This window comes from Engystomops pustulosus, unplaced genomic scaffold (genome assembly GCF_040894005.1).
Source record: "Engystomops pustulosus unplaced genomic scaffold, aEngPut4.maternal MAT_SCAFFOLD_199, whole genome shotgun sequence".
NCBI classification, from domain to species: domain Eukaryota; kingdom Metazoa; phylum Chordata; class Amphibia; order Anura; family Leptodactylidae; genus Engystomops; species Engystomops pustulosus.
The window spans coordinates 164,144-185,925 of record NW_027285079.1 but is presented as its reverse complement, the minus strand read 5'-3'; the positions used below and the strand labels follow the sequence as shown (position 1 = coordinate 185,925).

Below are 21,782 nucleotides of genomic sequence, written 5' to 3'. Positions count from 1 at the left end.
GGGTGTATAGTGAGGTGTATGAGGTATGGGGGGTGTATAGTGAGGTGTATGGGGTATACGGAGCTGTACGTACGGCGCTATACACACGGTATATACGGACACGCACTGGCCGCTCTCCGGTCACTGTGACCTCTATCAGACAGAGCGCGCACCTCCCAGCATGCCCCGCGCCAGCAGCCAATAGGCGCCTGCGTGAGGTGATAGCAGCAGTCTCCGCCCCTCTGTCATTATCAGGAGAGGGCGTGGTCACAGCAGCCCCGCAGACAGGTGACTGGGCGTGACCATCACGGACAACGCTGCGGGTGGGAGGAGCTTACAGGAGTCGGCTGATTGGCCAGCTTCCCACGTGGACGTGAGCTTCCGGTTCAGGCCGGCATCTGGGGGCGGGCTTCCGCTGTGCAGGTGTAACACCAGAATCTGGGACGCAGAGGTAAGAGACGGGGAAACCGGGATACAGGGCACCGGGAGGAGGAGAGGGCGGGGACTGAGGGAGGAGCTAACGGGGACACCACAGGGAGAGGCCAAGTGTGAGGAGAAGAGGGGGGACACGACAGGGAGAGGCAAAGTGTGAGGAGAAGAGGGGGGACACCACAGAGAGAGGCCAAGTGTGAGGAGAAGAGGGGGGACACCACAGGGAGAGGCCAAGTGTGAGGAGAAGAGGGGGGACACCACAGGGAGAGGCCAAATGTCAGGAGAAGAGGGGGGACACCACAGGGAGAGGCCAAGTGTGAGGAGAAGAGGGGGGACACCACAGGGAGAGGCCAAGTGTGAGGAGAAGAGGGGGGACACCACAGAGAGAGGCCAAGTGTAAGGAGAAGAGGGGGGACACCACAGTGAGAGGCCAAATGTCAGGAGAAGAGGGGGGACACCACAGGGAGAGGCCAAGTGTGAGGAGAAGAGGGGGGACACCACAGTGAGAGGCCAAATGTCAGGAGAAGAGGGGGGGACACCACAGGGAGAGGCCAAGTGTGAGGAGAAGAGGGGGGACACCACAGGGAGAGGCCAAGTGTGAGGAGAAGAGGGGGGACACCACAGTGAGAGGCCAAATGTCAGGAGAAGAGGGGGGACACCACAGGGAGAGGCCAAGTGTAAGGAGAAGAGGGGGGACACCACAGGGAGAGGCCAAGTGTGAGGAGAAGAGGGGGGACACCACAGGGAGAGGCCAAGTGTGAGGAGAAGAGGGGGGACACCACAGGGAGAGGCCAAGTGTCAGGAGAAGAGGGGGGACACCACAGTGAGAGGCCAAATGTCAGGAGAAGAGGGGGGACACCACAGGGAGAGGCCAAATGTCAGGAGAAGAGGGGGGACACCACAGGGAGAGGCCAAGTGTGAGGAGAAGAGGGGGGACACCACAGGGAGAGGCCAAGTGTGAGGAGAAGAGGGGGGACACCACAGTGAGAGGCCAAATGTCAGGAGAAGAGGGGGGACACCACAGGGAGAGGCCAAATGTCAGGAGAAGAGGGGGGACACCACAGTGAGAGGCCAAATGTCAGGAGAAGAGGGGGGACACCACAAGGAGAGGCCAAGTGTGAGGAGAAGAGGGGGGACACCACAGAGAGAGGCCAAGTGTGAGGAGAAGAGGGGGGACACCACAGGGAGAGGCCAAGTGTGAGGAGAAGAGGGGGGACACCACAGGGAGAGGCCAAGTGTGAGGAGAAGAGGGGGGACACCACAGGGAGAGGCCAAGTGTAAGCAGAAGAGGGGGGACACCACAAGGAGAGGCCAAGTGTCAGGAGAAGAGGGGGGACACCACAGTGAGAGGCCAAATGTCAGGAGAAGAGGGGGGACACCACAGGGAGAGGCCAAGTGTGAGGAGAAGAGGGGGGACACCACAGTGAGAGGCCAAATGTCAGGAGAAGAGGGGGGCACCACAGAGAGAGGCCAAGTGTGAGGAGAAGAGGGGGGACACCACAGGGAGAGGCCAAGTGTGAGGAGAAGAGGGGGGACACCACAGTGAAAGGCCAAATGTCAGGAGAAGAGGGGGGACACCACAGGGAGAGGCCAAGTGTGAGGAGAAGAGGGGGGGACACCACAGGAAGAGGCCAAGTGTGAGGAGAAGAGGGGGGGACACCACAGGAAGAGGCCAAATGTCAGGAGAAGAGGGGGGACACCACAGTGAGAGGCCAAATGTCAGGAGAAGAGGGGGGACACCACAGGGAGAGGCCAAGTGTGAGGAGAAGAGGGGGGACACCACAGTGAGAGGCCAAATGTCAGGAGAAGAGGGGGGACACCACAGGGAGAGGCCAAATGTCAGGAGAAGAGGGGGGACACCACAGTGAGAGGCCAAATGTCAGGAGAAGAGGGGGGACACCACAAGGAGAGGCCAAGTGTGAGGAGAAGAGGGGGGACACCACAAGGAGAGGCCAAGTGTGAGGAGAAGAGGGGGGACACCACAGAGAGAGGCCAAGTGTGAGGAGAAGAGGGGGGACACCACAGGGAGAGGCCAAGTGTGAGGAGAAGAGGGGGGACACCACAGGGAGAGGCCAAGTGTGAGGAGAAGAGGGGGGACACCACAGGGAGAGGCCAAGTGTGAGGAGAAGAGGGGGGACACCACAGGGAGAGGCCAAGTGTAAGCAGAAGAGGGGGGACACCACAAGGAGAGGCCAAGTGTCAGGAGAAGAGGGGGGACACCACAGTGAGAGGCCAAATGTCAGCAGAAGAGGGGGGACACCACAGGGAGAGGCCAAGTGTGAGGAGAAGAGGGGGGACACCACAGTGAGAGGCCAAATGTCAGGAGAAGAGGGGGGCACCACAGAGAGAGGCCAAGTGTGAGGAGAAGAGGGGGGGACACCACAGAGAGAGGCCAAGTGTGAGGAAAAGAGGGGGGACACCACAGAGAGAGGCCAAGTGTGAGGAGAAGAGGGGGGACACCACAGGGAGAGGCCAAGTGTGAGGAGAAGAGGGGGGACACCACAGGGAGAGACCAAATGTCAGGAGAAGAGGGGGGGCACCACAGAGAGAGGCCAAGTGTGAGGAGAAGAGGGGGGACACCACAGGGAGAGGCCAAGTGTGAGGAGAAGAGGGGGGACACCACAGAGAGAGGCCAAGTGTGAGGAGAAGAGGGGGGACACCACAAGGAGAGGCCAAGTGTCAGGAGAAGAGGGGGGGACACCACAGGAAGAGGCCAAATGTCAGGAGAAGAGGGGGGACACCACAGTGAGAGGCCAAATGTCAGGAGAAGAGGGGGGACACCACAGTGAGAGGCCAAATGTCAGGAGAAGAGGGGGGACACCACAGTGAGAGGCCAAGTGTGAGGAGAAGAGGGGGGGACACCACAGGGAGAGGCCAAGTGTGAGGAGAAGAGGGGGGGACACCACAGGAAGAGGCCAAATGTCAGGAGAAGAGGGGGGACACGACAGGGAGAGGCCAAGTGTGAGGAGAAGAGGGGGGACACCACAGGGAGAGGCCAAGTGTGAGGAGAAGAGGGGGGGACACCACAGAGAGAGGCCAAGTGTGAGGAGAAGAGGGGGGACACCACAGGGAGAGGCCAAGTGTGAGGAGAAGAGGGGGGACACCACAGGGAGAGGCCAAGTGTGAGGAGAAGAGGGGGGACACCACAGGGAGAGACCAAATGTCAGGAGAAGAAGGGGGGCACCACAGAGAGAGGCCAAGTGTGAGGAGAAGAGGGGGGACACCACAGAGAGAGGCCAAGTGTGAGGAGAAGAGGGGGGACACCACAGAGAGAGGCCAAGTGTGAGGAGAAGAGGGGGGACACCACAGAGAGAGGCCAAGTGTGAGGAGAAGAGGGGGGACACCACAGAGAGAGGCCAAGTGTGAGGAGAAGAGGGGGGACACCACAGGGAGAGGCCAAGTGTGAGGAGAAGAGGGGGGACACCACAGGGAGAGACCAAATGTCAGGAGAAGAGGGGGGGCACCACAGAGAGAGGCCAAGTGTGAGGAGAAGAGGGGGGACACCACAGGGAGAGGCCAAGTGTGAGGAGAAGAGGGGGGACACCACAGAGAGAGGCCAAGTGTGAGGAGAAGAGGGGGGACACCACAGAGAGAGGCCAAGTGTGAGGAGAAGAGGGGGGACACCACAGAGAGAGGCCAAGTGTGAGGAGAAGAGGGGGGACACCACAGGGAGAGGCCAAGTGTGAGGAGAAGAGGGGGGACACCACAGGGAGAGACCAAATGTCAGGAGAAGAGGGGGGGCACCACAGAGAGAGGCCAAGTGTGAGGAGAAGAGGGGGGACACCACAGGGAGAGGCCAAGTGTGAGGAGAAGAGGGGGGACACCACAGAGAGAGGCCAAGTGTGAGGAGAAGAGGGGGGGCACCACAAGGAGAGGCCAAGTGTGAGGAGAAGAGGGGGGACACCACAGAGAGAGGCCAAGTGTGAGGAGAAGAGGGGGGGCACCACAAGGAGAGGCCAAGTGTGAGGAGAAGAGGGGGGACACGACAGGGAGAGGCCAAGTGTGAGGAGAAGAGGGGGGACACGACAGGGAGAGGCCAAGTGTGAGGAGAAGAGGGGGGACACGACAGGGAGAGGCCAAGTGTGAGGAGAAGAGGGGGGACACGACAGGGAGAGGCCAAGTGTGAGGAGAAGAGGGGGGACACCACAGGGAGAGGCCAAGTGTGAGGAGAAGAGGGGGGACACCACAGAGAGAGGCCAAGTGTGAGGAGAAGAGGGGGGGGACACCACAGGGAGAGGCCAAGTGTGAGGAGAAGAGGGGGGACACCACAGGGAGAGGCCAAGTGTGAGGAGAAGAGGGGGGGACACCACAGGGAGAGGCCAAGTGTGAGGAGAAGAGGGGGGGACACCACAGGGAGAGGCCAAGTGTGAGGAGAAGAGGGGGGACACGACAGGGAGAGGCCAAGTGTGAGGAGAAGAGGGGGGACACGACAGGGAGAGGCCAAGTGTGAGGAGAAGAGGGGGGACACCACAGGGAGAGGCCAAGTGTGAGGAGAAGAGGGGGGACACCACAGGGAGAGGCCAAGTGTGAGGAGAAGAGGGGGGGGGACACCACAGGGAGAGGCCAAGTGTGAGGAGAAGAGGGGGGGGACACCACAGGGAGAGGCCAAGTGTGAGGAGAAGAGGGGGGGACACCACAGGGAGAGGCCAAGTGTGAGGAGAAGAGGGGGGGACACCACAGGGAGAGGCCAAGTGTGAGGAGAAGAGGGGGGACACCACAGGGAGAGGCCAAGTGTGGGCCGTGGTTGCCGTTGATCGAGTTACTGCAGTGGTCACACAACGTTCATGTACAGGCAGTGCCCCGGTTACGTACAGAATCATTTCCGTAGTGTTGTTCATAAGTTGAATTTGTATGCAAGTCATAACTTTATATTTTATAGTTGTAGTTCCAGGCAAAAAATTTTTGCCCCAGTGACAATTGTTTTTTCAAATGTTTTTGCTGTAATGGAACCAAGGATTATGAATAAAGCTTGATGACATACACGTGACAGCTGATCACTGCACCTGGGACTATAGTAACATCCAGAGGTCACAGGGGGCAGAGGGGTCGTTGGGTGTCCTTATGTAGGGGACCGTCTGTATCCAGGTTTGAGTGTTTCGAGCTCATTCCACTGTCTTTTCTTATTTCCCTGTATCGTTGGAGCCGTGGATTGGTGGTGGTGGTGGCATTATCCACCCTCGGTGCACATGATGGGATTTATGGAGCCTACGGTTCCTGTGTGATTGGGATTGTTTCTCGTGTAGACCATATAAGTTTTTTATGTCCTCAGAATAACAACATAGCACATTCTCTAATTCACCGTTACTAACATAAATCCAGCATCTGAGATAAGTCCAGCCTGTCTCTATCAGTCCTGCTGGACACAATTTCAGGTGCCCCTATACACGACCCTGTAACTTCTGATTTCAGGTCGGTGACGCCATCTTGGATTTTTTGTGTAACAGCCTTGCAGCAGTTTGTCTCCCTCTGCTCTGTGCCTCTAGCCCCGCCCCTTGCAGTACAGCACGGCGCTCACACTGACACCCGCTGATTCACTTCCTGCCAGCCCATTGTGAGCAGAGAGGAGCTACAAGCTACAGGCAGATAAGTGATCCAGGGGAGGCAGGCGCATATCTGTGAGATGTTGCACATTGTAAAAAGCTACAAGATAAGTGATCCAGGGGAAGGGGGAGGCAGGAGCATATCTGTGAGAACAGAGAGGTAGCAGAGGGGACTGTGTAAAAGTCTGTGGCACCTCTGTCTGTCTCGTCTCTCTTTCTATGTGTTAGTACAATGTCAGACACCAGATGAGAGTGTATATACACCTGTACCCGGATGTAACGACATTGTCACCCCACAGAACTAGATGGATTATAATGTGTCTGCTTAGAGAGGCCCCGCCCACACCCAGGGATTTTACACTGAGCAGCCTAGGGAGTGATAGGAGCTAAAACAGCAATAACACTGAGTAACATTGTAAAGTAAGGGGTTAAATGATCTTTATTGTGTAACATCACTGGGGGATTGAAATGTGAGAATTTTAGTGGGAGAACTCCATGAATTAGGTGCTTGTTGGTTTTAAATGTCTGATTATGTCTTTATGTACATTGCCATTATTAAGAGCCTCAGCTTAAAACACGCAGGCTCTACCATTTGCACCTACCTACCTGCCTATCTACCTACCTACCTACCTGCCTGCCTGCAATGCTTTTAGAATATACACAATAAAGCAAAGAAGTTTTAATTGGAAATGTTTTCCTTATCGCCGTGTGCGAAGGCTGGATCGGCTGGATCCGTTCACCTGGCAGCCATGTTGAATTCTGGAGGAGATGTTCCTGGGAAATCTTTTTGGTATGTAGGCTTTAGCACCTGGACCAGGCGGGAAACATTTCGGGACGTTGGATCTGGCAGGCTCAGGTCCCAGACGGGAACATCAGGCCGAGGCTTTGCTGGACCCGGCCAGGGGTTTTGGTTCTGTGGAATGGCTTTACATTCGTGCAGTACTGGAGAGATTTGGATTTGGGCCCCTGTTATGGTTGGTTTCCATGTTGTATAGTTGGTCTTGTGCTGCTGTCAGTTCCTTCTCCATCCATAGAGCCGGCAGGAGACCTCTCCCCACTCCCTCGTGCGGTATAAAGCCCCTTGCCGGTTGTACAATGAGGCGTATTCCAAGATGTTAGAACTGGAAGAACGGAATCTGCTTGTATGCGGACAATTCGTCTTTATACATGACTACTCCTTCCGCAGCTGAGAGAGATGGATATGGGTGGGGATCGGAGGACCCGCCTGCTCTTTCTTTCTCGTTATTGCACAATTGGTGACCCATCTTGGTGATAAAGTCCTGGCTTGGAAGCTGGTGCATACATGTGCTAGCGTTGCTTGTGCTCTTGAGGATACTGATGTCCGGTTTTCTCCCTGCTGGATTTTACTTTGTTCATCGGGGTAGTAGGTGGGCGAAGCCCCTCTTTCCCCTTTGCACTGACCTAAGATGTTATCAGGCCGGACAGCAATGTTATAATCGCACATGGGTGGCCACAGATTCAACGCCCAACCAGTGTAGGAACCCTTAGATCGTAAGCCTGGACATCTTCCACTTGGCTACATCTCAGGATGGACCTTACTGGACTGACAAGAGTTTAGTCCGTGTCTCGCAGCTTCTTGGAGGATGGAGAGATTGCGGCGCGTGTTTAGTAGTCTGCCGTTACTGCTTTCTTGGATCATTTCTCTATTGCGGAGACTCTTCTCCCTCTTATGGGGTTACTTTGCTGTCATGGTTTTGTCAGATGTTTGGTGGCTTCCCCTTCCTTCAGGAGATGTTAGGAGTCTCTAATACTCTTCGTCTGATGAGGCCGGGGGGGGGGGGTTGTTCTGGAGTCCAGTTTCTTCTGTAGCTAACAATAAGGCAATTCAGTTATTTATAATTCATCAGTGTCACATAACACCTGTAAGGTGCGTAGATTCCCCCTCCTCTGGTGACCGGGCTGGTTCTGTACACATTACATAGGCCTGTGATCTCCATAATATTCCATTCTGAATAAGGAGGTCCCCACCTCTGGGAATAACCCTGCAGGATGACTGGACTCCTTATGAAGCCACTTTTTTTCCAAGCCGTAAATAGTGGATAGCTCCTGGAGGTAAAGGCCCCGGTGACAGTGGGTTTTTTTTTTTTTGTTTGTTTTTTTAACTGTATTTATTGAATTTTCAATTTTATGAAACACAAAAAAAAAAAAAACGAACATCGGGTCTTCAATAGAAATGGGGGGAAGAGGAAAGAGGGGGAAGGAAAGAAAAGGAAAATTAGGTTATCGGAATATATTTAGTTCCGGTTATCATCTTTAGTCCTCTCTTGAGTCCTTATCCAATTTGGCCGGTGACAGTTTTTAAAAATGAGCTTGGGATTCCAGCAGATGGAGATGCCGGAGGCAGAGATGGGGTTGTAATGAAGGAACCTGTTGGATCTGCGCTCCCATCGATCCCCGTGATCACACACTCCCCTCTACTAGGGGTTTGTTCCAGAGGCTCGTTTCTGTGTCACCTCTGCGAGCGCTCAATAGCCTAAGGTGAGGGCAATTTTTTTTAAAAACCCCATCGAGCTACTCCTAGGCCAGTTATGGCCATCTTCTCGGTCACCTCTGTACTGTCCAGGCTACTACCCAGTAATGGCCTCTGAGAGCCTTTATGTAGCACATTGGTGGCAAGACCCGCTGTCTACTCCGACCACGGCTGAAATCGAGGCTGTATCGCCTGAGACGTTATCGGTTTGCATCTTTTAGACACTTTTTTATATTTGTCACTGAGTGTGTGCTGTAAGTGGGTGACGTGTTTCAGTCCTCGCCCTCTCTCTCTGTTTGCTCATTAATCAGATTATCAGATTTGCGTTCCTCCTCTTTTGGTCGTGGTTATTTATTTGGTTGTTTCGTGCTCAGGAGACGATTTTCATGATTTGGTGAATTCCACCAGTTGACGTCACATTGTTTTCAGAGCCGCGATGGGGGGTGGGGGTTACAAGGGGCGATCTGTCCTGTCTAGGCTTCTGCTGACCCGGCAGATCTGTCCCTCACAGGCTTAATCCCAAGGGATTGTCCGGCTTTAGTGAGAATCTCACCTGTCACGCCTGGTGAATATAGGAGAAGAAGAATCTGCAACAGCTTTACCCCCAAAAAGACTCGACTGTTCGTGGAATAACGACCCCTCATCGTAGGGTTTACAGGACCCTTGTTACCTGTGATCGGGACGGACTGGAGACCTGAAGTGACCCAGAGCCTATACGGATTATAGTCGTCATGTGAATGTGGTGTCACCGCTGCAGTCTTGTGGTCAGTACTGAGCAGCCTGAAGCTCCCGTCCTGGACTTTACTTCAGCGAGATACTGATCTTTGACCAGAATGTTGGCCAATCAGTCTGCCGTCTGCCTGTTTTCTGGGGTGTGCGCCACCTTGTTTGCCCTGGCTCTGGTGTACTACCTGTACTGGTGAGTGACCGCTAGTAGTGTCAATCTCTAGGCTCACATTCACCAATCCTCCAGCTCCCTGACCTCGGTGCCTGGGGTAGCTGACCTGGTCCTGCAGTCCAACGCCCCCTCCCATAATCCTTGTTTTTATGGTACCACTAGGGTCATCTTGGGTCCTCTATTATGGTTCTGATTATGTGGCTGGACGCTGCAGATTATTCTGTATCAGGTCCACTCCATCCTCTGGGATTCCCAGTAAAGGATGGATCTAGTCCTAGAGGGGACCATGTGTTTTCCTGACCCAACCACATTATTTGATAGGTGTCCCCTGGAAACCTTTGAGGACCTTGTAGACCTCAGGTTACAAATAAGTCGCAGGATGTTGTCATTTTTGGTCATTGTAATTATATATGTAGTCATACATGGTGGCCATCAGTCGTGTCACACGATATCTGTGTTATCTGAGAAGAAGTCCCTATACTTCAGTCTGTGTCCTGTACCTCGGCTTCACTCGCCACCGCTCTCGAATTTTAGTTTGGAGATAATTTCTTCAGACATGGTAGACCTCAGGATCAACTCTCTCCCTTCTACCTCGGGGTGCGGTCACACGTCGCGTTTACTGACGCATTGCTACAGCTGAAGGGGTATTTCCCTCATTAAACAGCTGTTACCGCTTGCGTTTACAAAACGCATGTGTTAACATCGCGGTTAACGTATGCGTTAACAATGTGTTAACAACCGCATGCGTTAACCGCAATGTTAACGCATTCGTTAACAATACGTTAATGCTTGCGTTTTGTAAACGCAAGCGTTAACAGCTGTTTAATTAGGGAAATACCCCTTCAGCTGTAGCAATGCGTTTTTAAACGCATGCAGTAAATGCGACGTGTGACAGCACCCTCAGGGTGCGTTCACACGTTCAGTTTTTCAGATGCAGTTTCCAATGTCTAAACCATCTTCTCTCAATGACATGTTCTCACTGCATGTGAAAACCTGAAGGTGTGAACGCAGCCTGAGGCTCCCCTCGTTTTTTCACTCCTCATTTGGCAGTTATTTCAGTGGGCGGAGTAATGAGCACGACCTAACATGATTGGCAGCTCTCCTAGCCAAGCTTGGTTGACCTGTGCTCCAATACAATCCATTAAACAATATACAAAAGAAGGTCGAAAAAACTGAGTTCAGATGAGAATAAGCCATAAATCCTCCCCCTTGCAGCCTGACTTCCAAGTCGTAAAGTAAATGCAGATGATGTGGCCGCTAGTTCTGTGTGATGCGAGGCTGTGATGAGGACGTAGAATTGCACTTTTTCCCCCTTTTTGTACATTGCTCGGGAATTGGGTTAAAATGGACCGACTCCAAAAAAGTATAATAAGTTTATACAGTTTGATCAATGCAATGTGTGCGGAATATTCTCATAAGAATTTGGCAAAATATGAAATGCCCCTTGTCTATTTCTATGTTCTATTCCTGATCTAAGGACTTGCAGCAGGCGGTGATGGCCCTGGGGACCCCGGAGCAGACGATGATGGCCCTGGGGACCCCGGAGCGGGCGGTGATGGCCCTGGGGACCCCGGAGCGGGCGGGGACGGCCCTGGGGACCCCGGAGCGGGCGGGGACGGCCCTGGGGACCCCGGAGCGGGCGGGGACGGCCCTGGGGACCCCGGAGCGGGCGGGGACGGCCCTGGGGACCCCGGAGCGGGCGGGGACGGCCCTGGGGACCCCGGAGCGGGCGGGGACGGCCCTGGGGACCCCGGAGCAGACCAAAATAAATAACTCTCCTTTCCTGGCTGCTCTTGTGCTCCTGGCACTACACTGTGGCAGCTTCTCTCCTCCATGTGGCACTCTGTTCTGTGTCCTTAGTCCTGATACTGGTTCCTGCGCTGGCACTGCTGTTCAGTCAGTAGACGCAAAGACCGTGCTTATATTTTGGTTTAATGCAAGGACTCCCCTTCTGTATAAGGTGTGGAATAAGGTCCATTTCCACGGCCTAAATCTGACACGGCTGGTAAAATAAGTCGGCAAGTAAATGTTTTTGTGAAGCTGCTGCTGACAGGAAATTGTTACCAGATTACAATCCATCCATTCCACACTGTAAGAGAAATCAACTTTCTTTTAATTATTTTGTCTCATTACACAAAATTCAAGAACATCTGTGGTGAAAAGTCATGACACCAGCTGAGATCTGTCAGTAATTAGAAAGCAATCCTGACACTTGGTGATACATAATATCATCTTCTTCACCTGATAATTATAAAAAGTCTCATTACCGAGGAGCCTCTTGTAATGTGTAACACCAGGGAGTAACATTGTTTCACCATAAACCGGCCTCGGCCAGGAGCTCCTCACAAGATTTCACACGGAGGAGTGAAGAGAATTTCCAGAAGAGTTGTCCAAGAGCCAAGGACCATGTGTGGAGCTTGAGCTCCGGAAAGTCCTGGAATGGGCAGCTACAACAATAAGTAATGCCCTCACCCTCCATGGCCTGTAAGCGCACTCAAGAACTGCCATCTACCAGTAAGGGGGTCCTTGTAGCAAGACCATAGAAGAAGCCCACCAACCTTCGGGATGTGGAGAGTGGTCCAGAGTCCCCCGGAGGAGGTCACTAGTGTCTCCATGCACCAGGCGTCTTGTACACAATGTTACGTACATGTAATTTGTTCAAGATTTTCATTGTTCAAACCATTTGTGGAATCTCTGGTGGAGTTTCTCTTTCTGGATCTGATGAGAATATTATGTGTGTATCAGCCTTATCTATAGATTTATTGGTGGCGTTCTTTCCCTAGCTGTACAAGGGGGAAGGGTATATAGTCTCCATTACTCTCCTAGAGGTCCATGTGGGGTTGCACTGCTCCTGTTCTTCATCCTCTTCCTCTTCTGTTTCTTCTCAGGACGGTGGCTTTGAGTGAGGGTCCGTGTAAGCGGCACTGAATGTTGGCTCCACAATGGGGTTTTGGGGGTTCCTGAAGACGCAGTTTGTGGTTCACCTCTTGATTGGCTTTGTCTTTGTTGTGAGCGGCCTTGTCATCAATTTCCTGCAGCTGTGCACCCTCCCACTATGGCGCTACGACAAGCAGCTGTACCGCAGGATCAACTGCCGTCTTTCCTACTCACTGTGGAGCCGTAAGTAGCCTCGGTCAGTGTGCACTCAGCCCAAGCTGGGCCTGTGCTCATCCCTTGTGTCCTTTCCCTCTCTCAGAGCTGGTGATGCTGCTAGAGTGGTGGTCCGGCACACAGTGCACCCTCTTCAGTGACCAGAAGGCCGTGGATCACTTTGGGAAGGAGCATGTCATCATCATCCTCAATCACAACTTTGAAATTGACTTCCTGTGTGGCTGGACCATGTGTGAGCGCTTTGGAGTCTTAGGGGTGAGTGCAGGTTGTAACTTGCCCTAGAAGGTATGCCTCATTACATTTGTCTTCTGGAATCCTCCTCTACGAGGGCAGAGACCTTCACCTGTAGCATGACTCATGACCGTATCATGTGCTGTCCATGCCTTGGTCACGGAGGTCTCCATCATCTGCTGTTATTGCATTTATTTTTCATACTCTTTATTTTTACTTTCCCTTCAGAGCTCAAAAGTTCTCGCAAAGAAAGAGCTGCTGATGGTTCCCCTGATCGGATGGACCTGGTACTTCCTGGAAATTGTCTTCTGTAAACGCAAATGGGAAGAAGATCGTGACACAGTCATCCAAGGACTGCAGAGCCTGCGTGACTACCCGGAGTACATGTGGGTGAGTGCATGAGATGTTGCCCTTCCTCATGGGTCTCTGCTGCTATCATGTAGATGCACTCCTGGATGTGGCTGCAGGAGGATCTATAGGACCTTTGTCTTCTCTCTGTGGTGTCCTTATCTATGATGTGACCTTTCCCCCTCGTCATCCATGCTCGGTCATTGACTTTTGCCCCTTCCTCCTCCTAGTTCCTGCTCTACTGTGAAGGGACGAGATTTACAGAAACGAAGCATAAGATCAGCATGGAGGTGGCGGATAAGAAGGGTCTAGCCCGCCTGAAGCATCACCTGCTGCCACGAACTAAAGGCTTTACCACGGCGCTCCAGTGTCTCCGGGGAACAGGTGATCATCGTGTAATAACCCTCGCCTTAAGGAGCCCATGAGATGAGTACATGACCTCCACCTCATGAGCAGTGCACTTGTAGGAGGGTGAGGGTGCACCAGACACTTCAGGACGGCTCCGGCACTGTAGTTTTTACACTGCATTGTCTCCCTGCAGTTTCTGCCGTGTATGACGTGACCCTGAATTTCCGTGAAAACAAGAATCCATCTTTACTTGGAATTCTGTATGGAAAGAAATATGAAGCGGACATGTGTGTGAGGTGAGCTGCAAACATTCACAGATTCCCGTATCCTAACCTGCTTCCTGGCATCCATGATTGTCACCGCTTCTGTCCTCTCAGGCGTTTTCCTGTGGAGGAGATCCCAGAGGACGAGCAGGAGGCTGCAGCCTGGCTACACAAGCTCTACCAGGAGAAGGTGAGCAGATAGTAGTGCAGCCTGGCTACACAAGCTCTACCAGGAGAAGGTGAGCAGATAGTAGTACAGCCTGGCTACACAAGCTCTACCAGGAGAAGGTGAGCAGATAGTAGTGCAGCCTGGCTACACAAGCTCTACCAGGAGAAGGTGAGCAGATAGTAGTACAGCCTGGCTACACAAGCTCTACCAGGAGAAGGTGAGCAGCTAGTAGTACAGCCTGGCTACACAAGCTCTACCAGGAGAAGGTGACCAGATAGTAGTACAGCCTGGCTACACAAGCTCTACCAGGAGAAGGTGAGCAGATAGTAGTGCAGCCTGGCTACACAAGCTCTACCAGGAGAAGGTGAGCAGATAGTAGTACAGCCTGGCTACACAAGCTCTACCAGGAGAAGGTGAGCAGATAGTAGTACAGCCTGGCTACACAAGCTCTACCAGGAGAAGGTGAGCAGATAGTAGTACAGCCTGGCTACACAAGCTCTACCAGGAGAAGGTGAGCAGATAGTAGTACAGCCTGGCTACACCAGCTCTACCAGGAGAAGGTGAGCAGCTAGTAGTACAGCCTGGCTACACAAGCTCTACCAGGAGAAGGTGAGCAGATAGTAGTACAGCCTGGCTACACAAGCTCTACCAGGAGAAGGTGAGCAGATAGTAGTACAGCCTGGCTACACAAGCTCTACCGGGAGAAGGTGACCAGATAGTAGTACAGCCTGGCTACACAAGCTCTACCAGGAGAAGGTGACCAGCTAGTAGTGCAGCCTGGCTACACAAGCTCTACCAGGAGAAGGTGAGCAGATAGTAGTACAGCCTGGCTACACAAGCTCTACCAGGAGAAGGTGAGCAGATAGTAGTACAGCCTGGCTACACAAGCTCTACCAGGAGAAGGTGAGCAGATAGTAGTACAGCCTGGCTCTACCAGGAGAAGGTGAGCAGATAGTAGTACAGCCTGGCTACACAAGCTCTACCAGGAGAAGGTGAGCAGATAGTAGTGCAGCCTGGCTCTACCAGGAGAAGGTGAGCAGATAGTAGTACAGCCTGGCTACACAAGCTCTACCAGGAGAAGGTGACCAGCTAGTAGTGCAGCCTGGCTACACAAGCTCTACCAGGAGAAGGTGATCAGATAGTGTTACAGCCTGGCTACACCAGCTCTACCAGGAGAAGGTGACCAGATAGTAGAACAGCCTGGCTACACAAGCTCTACCAGGAGAAGGTGACCAGATAGTAGTACAGCCTGGCTACACAAGCTCTACCAGGAGAAGGTGACCAGATAGTAGTACAGCCTGGCTACACAAGCTCTACCAGGAGAAGGTGACCAGATAGTAGTACAGCCTGGCTACACAAGCTCTACCAGGAGAAGGTGAGCAGATAGTAGTACAGCCTGGCTACACAAGCTCTACCAGGAGAAGGTGAGCAGATAGTAGTACAGCCTGGCTACACAAGCTCTACCAGGAGAAGGTGACCAGATAGTAGCACAGCCTGGCTCTACCAGGAGAAGGTGACCAGATAGTAGTACAGCCTGGCTACACAAGCTCTACCAGGAGAAGGTGAGCAGATAGTAGTACAGCCTGGCTACACAAGCTCTACCAGGAGAAGGTGACCAGATAGTAGTACAGCCTGGCTACACAAGCTCTACCAGGAGAAGGTGACCAGATAGTAGTACAGCCTGGCTACACAAGCTCTACCAGGAGAAGGTGAGCAGATAGTAGTACAGCCTGGCTACACAAGCTCTACCAGGAGAAGGTGAGCAGATAGTAGTACAGCCTGGCTACACAAGCTCTACCAGGAGAAGGTGACCAGATAGTAGCACAGCCTGGCTCTACCAGGAGAAGGTGACCAGATAGTAGCACAGCCTGGCTCTACCAGGAGAAGGTGACCAAATAGTAGTACAGCCTGGCTACACAAGCTCTACCAGGAGAAGGTGAGCAGATAGTAGTACAGCCTGGCTACACAAGCTCTACCAGGAGAAGGTGAGCAGATAGTAGTACAGCCTGGCTACACCAGCTCTACCAGGAGAAGGTGAGCAGATAGTAGTACAGCCTGGCTACACCAGCTCTACCAGGAGAAGGTGAGCAGATAGTAGTACAGCCTGGCTACACAAGCTCTACCAGGAGAAGGTGACCAGATAGTAGTACAGCCTGGCTACACAAGCTCTACCAGGAGAAGGTGAGCAGATAGTAGTACAGCCTGGCTACACCAGCTCTACCAGGAGAAGGTGAGCAGATAGTAGTACAGCCTGGCTACACAAGCTCTACCAGGAGAAGGTGACCAGATAGTAGTGCAGCCTGGCTACACAAGCTCTACCAGGAGAAGGTGAGCAGATAGTAGTACAGCCTGGCTACACAAGCTCTACCAGGAGAAGGTGACCAGATAGTAGTACAGCCTGGCTACACCAGGAGAAGGTGAGCAGATAGTAGTACAGCCTGGCTACACCAGGAGAAGGTGAGCAGATAGTAGTGCAGCCTGGCTACACAAGCTCTACCAGGAGAAGGTGAGCAGATAGTAGTACAGCCTGGCTACACCAGCTCTACCAGGAGAAGGTGACCAGATAGTAGTACAGCCTGGCTACACAAGCTCTACCAGGAGAAGGTGAGCAGATAGTAGTACAGCCTGGCTACACAAGCTCTACCAGGAGAAGGTGAGCAGATAGTAGTACAGCCTGGCTACACCAGCTCTACCAGGAGAAGGTGACCAGATAGTAGTACAGCCTGGCTATACAAGCTCTACCAGGAGAAGGTGACCAGATAGTAGTACAGCCTGGCTACACAAGCTCTACCAGGAGAAGGTGACCAGATAGTAGTACAGCCTGGCTACACAAGCTCTACCAGGAGAAGGTGAGCAGATAGTAGTACAGCCTGGCTACACAAGCTCTACCAGGAGAAGGTGACCAGATAGTAGTACAGCCTGGCTACACAAGCTCTACCAGGAGAAGGTGACCAGATAGTAGTACAGCCTGGCTACACAAGCTCTACCAGGAGAAGGTGAGCAGATAGTAGTGCAGCCTGGCTACACAAGCTCTACCAGGAGAAGGTGACCAGATAGTAGTGCAGCCTGGCTACACAAGCTCTACCAGGAGAAGGTGACCAGATAGTAGCACAGCCTGGCTACACAAGCTCTACCAGGAGAAGGTGAGCAGATAGTAGTACAGCCTGGCTACACCAGCTCTACCAGGAGAAGGTGACCAGATAGTAGTACAGCCTGGCTACACCAGCTCTACCAGGAGAAGGTGACCAGATAGTAGTACAGCCTGGCTACACAAGCTCTACCAGGAGAAGGTGACCAGATAGTAGTACAGCCTGGCTACACAAGCTCTACCAGGAGAAGGTGAGCAGATAGTAGTACAGCCTGGCTCTACCAGGAGAAGGTGACCAGATAGTTGTACAGCCTGGCTACACAAGCTCTACCAGGAGAAGGTGAGCAGATAGTAGTACAGCCTGGCTACACAAGCTCTACCAGGAGAAGGTGACCAGATAGTAGTACAGCCTGGCTACACAAGCTCTACCAGGAGAAGGTGACCAGATAGTAGTACAGCCTGGCTACACAAGCTCTACCAGGAGAAGGTGACCAGATAGTAGTACAGCCTGGCTACACAAGCTCTACCAGGAGAAGGTGAGCAGATAGTAGTACAGCCTGGCTACACAAGCTCTACCGGGAGAAGGTGACCAGATAGTAGTACAGCCTGGCTACACAAGCTCTACCAGGAGAAGGTGACCAGCTAGTAGTGCAGCCTGGCTACACAAGCTCTACCAGGAGAAGGTGAGCAGATAGTAGTACAGCCTGGCTACACAAGCTCTACCAGGAGAAGGTGAGCAGATAGTAGTACAGCCTGGCTACACAAGCTCTACCAGGAGAAGGTGAGCAGATAGTAGTACAGCCTGGCTCTACCAGGAGAAGGTGAGCAGATAGTAGTACAGCCTGGCTACACAAGCTCTACCAGGAGAAGGTGAGCAGATAGTAGTGCAGCCTGGCTCTACCAGGAGAAGGTGAGCAGATAGTAGTACAGCCTGGCTACACAAGCTCTACCAGGAGAAGGTGACCAGCTAGTAGTGCAGCCTGGCTACACAAGCTCTACCAGGAGAAGGTGATCAGATAGTGTTACAGCCTGGCTACACCAGCTCTACCAGGAGAAGGTGACCAGATAGTAGAACAGCCTGGCTACACAAGCTCTACCAGGAGAAGGTGACCAGATAGTAGTACAGCCTGGCTACACAAGCTCTACCAGGAGAAGGTGACCAGATAGTAGTACAGCCTGGCTACACAAGCTCTACCAGGAGAAGGTGACCAGATAGTAGTACAGCCTGGCTACACAAGCTCTACCAGGAGAAGGTGACCAGCTAGTAGTGCAGCCTGGCTACACAAGCTCTACCAGGAGAAGGTGAGCAGATAGTAGTACAGCCTGGCTACACCAGCTCTACCAGGAGAAGGTGAGCAGATAGTAGTACAGCCTGGCTACACCAGCTCTACCAGGAGAAGGTGAGCAGATAGTAGTACAGCCTGGCTACACAAGCTCTACCAGGAGAAGGTGACCAGATAGTAGTACAGCCTGGCTACACAAGCTCTACCAGGAGAAGGTGACCAGATAGTAGTACAGCCTGGCTACACCAGCTCTACCAGGAGAAGGTGAGCAGATAGTAGTACAGCCTGGCTACACAAGCTCTACCAGGAGAAGGTGACCAGATAGTAGTGCAGCCTGGCTACACAAGCTCTACCAGGAGAAGGTGAGCAGATAGTAGTACAGCCTGGCTACACAAGCTCTACCAGGAGAAGGTGACCAGATAGTAGTACAGCCTGGCTACACCAGGAGAAGGTGAGCAGATAGTAGTACAGCCTGGCTACACAAGCTCTACCAGGAGAAGGTGAGCAGATAGTAGTACAGCCTGGCTACACAAGCTCTACCAGGAGAAGGTGAGCAGATAGTAGTACAGCCTGGCTACACAAGCTCTACCAGGAGAAGGTGAGCAGATAGTAGTACAGCCTGGCTACACCAGCTCTACCAGGAGAAGGTGACCAGATAGTAGTACAGCCTGGCTATACAAGCTCTACCAGGAGAAGGTGACCAGATAGTAGTACAGCCTGGCTACACAAGCTCTACCAGGAGAAGGTGACCAGATAGTAGTACAGCCTGGCTACACAAGCTCTACCAGGAGAAGGTGAGCAGATAGTAGTACAGCCTGACTACACAAGCTCTACCAGGAGAAGGTGACCAGATAGTAGTGCAGCCTGGCTACACAAGCTCTACCAGGAGAAGGTGACCAGATAGTAGTACAGCCTGGCTACACCAGCTCTACCAGGAGAAGGTGAGCAGATAGTAGTACAGCCTGGCTACACAAGCTCTACCAGGAGAAGGTGACCAGATAGTAGTACAGCCTGGCTACACAAGCTCTACCAGGAGATGGTGACCAGATAGTAGTACAGCCTGGCTACACAAGCTCTACCAGGAGAAGGTGACCAGATAGTAGTACAGCCTGGCTACACAAGCTCTACCAGGAGAAGGTGAGCAGATAGTAGTAAAGCCTGGCTACACAAGCTCTACCAGGAGAAGGTGAGCAGATAGTAGTACAGCCTGGCTACACAAGCTCTACCAGGAGAAGGTGAGCAGATAGTAGTACAGCCTGGCTACACAAGCTCTACCAGGAGAAGGTGAGCAGATAGTAGTGCAGCCTGGCTACACAAGCTCTACCAGGAGAAGGTGAGCAGATAGTAGTGCAGCCTGGCTACACAAGCTCTACCAGGAGAAGGTGAGCAGATAGTAGTGCAGCCTGGCTACACAAGCTCTACCAGGAGAAGGTGACCAGATAGTAGCACAGCCTGGCTACACAAGCTCTACCAGGAGAAGGTGAGCAGATAGTAGTACAGCCTGGCTACACCAGCTCTACCAGGAGAAGGTGACCAGATAGTAGTACAGCCTGGCTACACCAGCTCTACCAGGAGAAGGTGACCAGATAGTAGTACAGCCTGGCTACACAAGCTCTACCAGGAGAAGGTGACCAGATAGTAGTACAGCCTGGCTACACAAGCTCTACCAGGAGAAGGTGAGCAGATAGTAGTACAGCCTGGCTCTACCAGGAGAAGGTGACCAGATAGTAGTACAGCCTGGCTACACAAGCTCTATCAGGAGAAGGTGACCAGATAGTAGTACAGCCTGGCTACACAAGCTCTACCAGGAGAAGGTGACCAGATAGTAGTACAGCCTGGCTACACAAGCTCTACCAGGAGAAGGTGAGCAGATAGTAGTACAGCCTGGCTCTACCAGGAGAAGGTGACCAGATAGTAGTACAGCCTGGCTACACAAGCTCTATCAGGAGAAGGTGACCAGATAGTAGTACAGCCTGGCTACACAAGCTCTACCAGGAGAAGGTGACCAGATAGTAGCACAGCCTGGCTACACAAGCTCTACCAGGAGAAGGTGACCAGATAATAGTGCAGCCTGGCTACACAAGCTCTACCAGGAGAAGGTGACCAGATAGTAGTACAGCCTGGCTACACAAGCTCTACCAGGAGAAGGTGAGCAGATAGTAGTACAGCCTGGCTCTACCAGGAGAAGGTGACCAGATAGTAGTACAGCCTGGCTACACAAGCTCTATCAGGAGAAGGTGACCAGATAGTAGTACAGCCTGGCTACACAAGCTCTACCAGGAGAAGGTGACCAGATAGTAGCACAGCCTGGCTACACAAGCTCTACCAGGAGAAGGTGAGCAGATAGTAGTACAGCCTGGCTACACAAGCTCTACCAGGAGAAGGTGAGCAGATAGTAGTACAGCCTGGCTACACCAGCTCTACCAGGAGAAGGTGACCAGATAGTAGAACAGCCTGGCTACACCGGCTCTACCAGGAGAAGGTGAGCAGATAGTAGTACAGCCTGGCTACACAAGCTCTACCAGGAGAAGGTGAGCAGATAGTAGTACAGCCTGGCTACACAAGCTCTACCAGGAGAAGGTGAGCAGATAGTAGTGCAGCCTGGCTACACAAGCTCTACCAGGAGAAGGTGAGCAGATAGTAGTACAGCCTGGCTACACAAGCTCTACCAGGAGAAGGTGAGCAGATAGTAGTACAGCCTGGCTACACAAGCTCTACCAGGAGAAGGTGAGCAGATAGTAGTACAGCCTGGCTACACCAGCTCTACCAGGAGAAGGTGAGCAGATAGTAGTACAGCCTGGCTACACAAGCTCTACCAGGAGAAGGTGACCAGATAGTAGTACAGCCTGGCTACACAAGCTCTACCAGGAGAAGGTGACCAGATAGTAGTACAGCCTGGCTACACAAGCTCTACCATGAGGTGAGCAGATAGTAGTACAGCCTGGCTACACAAGCTCTACCAGGAGAAGGTGACCAGATAGTAGTACAGCCTGACTACACAAGCTCTACCAGGAGAAGGTGAGCAGATAGTAGTACAGCCCGGCTACACAAGCTCTACCAGGAGAAGGTGACCAGATAGTAGTACAGCCTGGCTACACAAGCTCTACCAGGAGAAGGTGACCAGATAGTAGTACAGCCTGGCTACACAAGCTCTACCAGGAGAAGGTGACCAGCTAGTAGTGCAGCCTGGCTACACAAGCTCTACCAGGAGAAGGTGAGCAGATAGTAGTACAGCCTGGCTACACAAGCTCTACCAGGAGAAGGTGAGCAGATAGTAGTACAGCCTGGCTACACAAGCTCTACCAGGAGAAGGTGACCAGATAGTAGTACAGCCTGGCTACACAAGCTCTACCAGGAGAAGGTGACCAGATAGTAGTACAGCCTGGCTACACAAGCTCTACCAGGAGAAGGTGACCAGATAGTAGTACAGCCTGGCTACACAAGCTCTACCAGGAGAAGGTGACCAGATAGTAGTACAGCCTGGCTACACAAGCTCTACCAGGAGAAGGTGAGCAGATAGTAGTACAGCCTGGCTACACAAGCTCTACCAGGAGAAGGTGAGCAGATAGTAGTACAGCCTGGCTACACAAGCTCTACCAGG

The 21,782-nt window shown here is 52.6% G+C and overlaps 1 protein-coding gene across 2 annotated transcripts in view; it reads left to right on the top strand.

Moving 5' to 3' along the window:
• Positions 1-293: 293 nt before the first annotated feature.
• LOC140108923 (1-acyl-sn-glycerol-3-phosphate acyltransferase gamma-like) overlaps positions 294-21,782 on the top strand; it is a 37,333-nt gene continuing 15,844 nt past the window's right edge. The window contains exons 1-7 of one of the 2 annotated variants that reach the window (XM_072132009.1): positions 294-430; positions 12,229-12,460; positions 12,537-12,706; positions 12,911-13,072; positions 13,261-13,414; positions 13,572-13,674; positions 13,756-13,831. In XM_072132009.1, the coding sequence (XP_071988110.1) occupies positions 12,283-12,460; positions 12,537-12,706; positions 12,911-13,072; positions 13,261-13,414; positions 13,572-13,674; positions 13,756-13,831 (843 nt within the window). In that variant the 5' untranslated portion in view covers positions 294-430; positions 12,229-12,282. Of the gene's footprint in view, positions 431-8,812; positions 9,362-12,228; positions 12,461-12,536; positions 12,707-12,910; positions 13,073-13,260; positions 13,415-13,571; positions 13,675-13,755; positions 13,832-21,782 lie in introns of those variants that run through there. The other variant, XM_072132008.1, reaches the window with a different exon arrangement.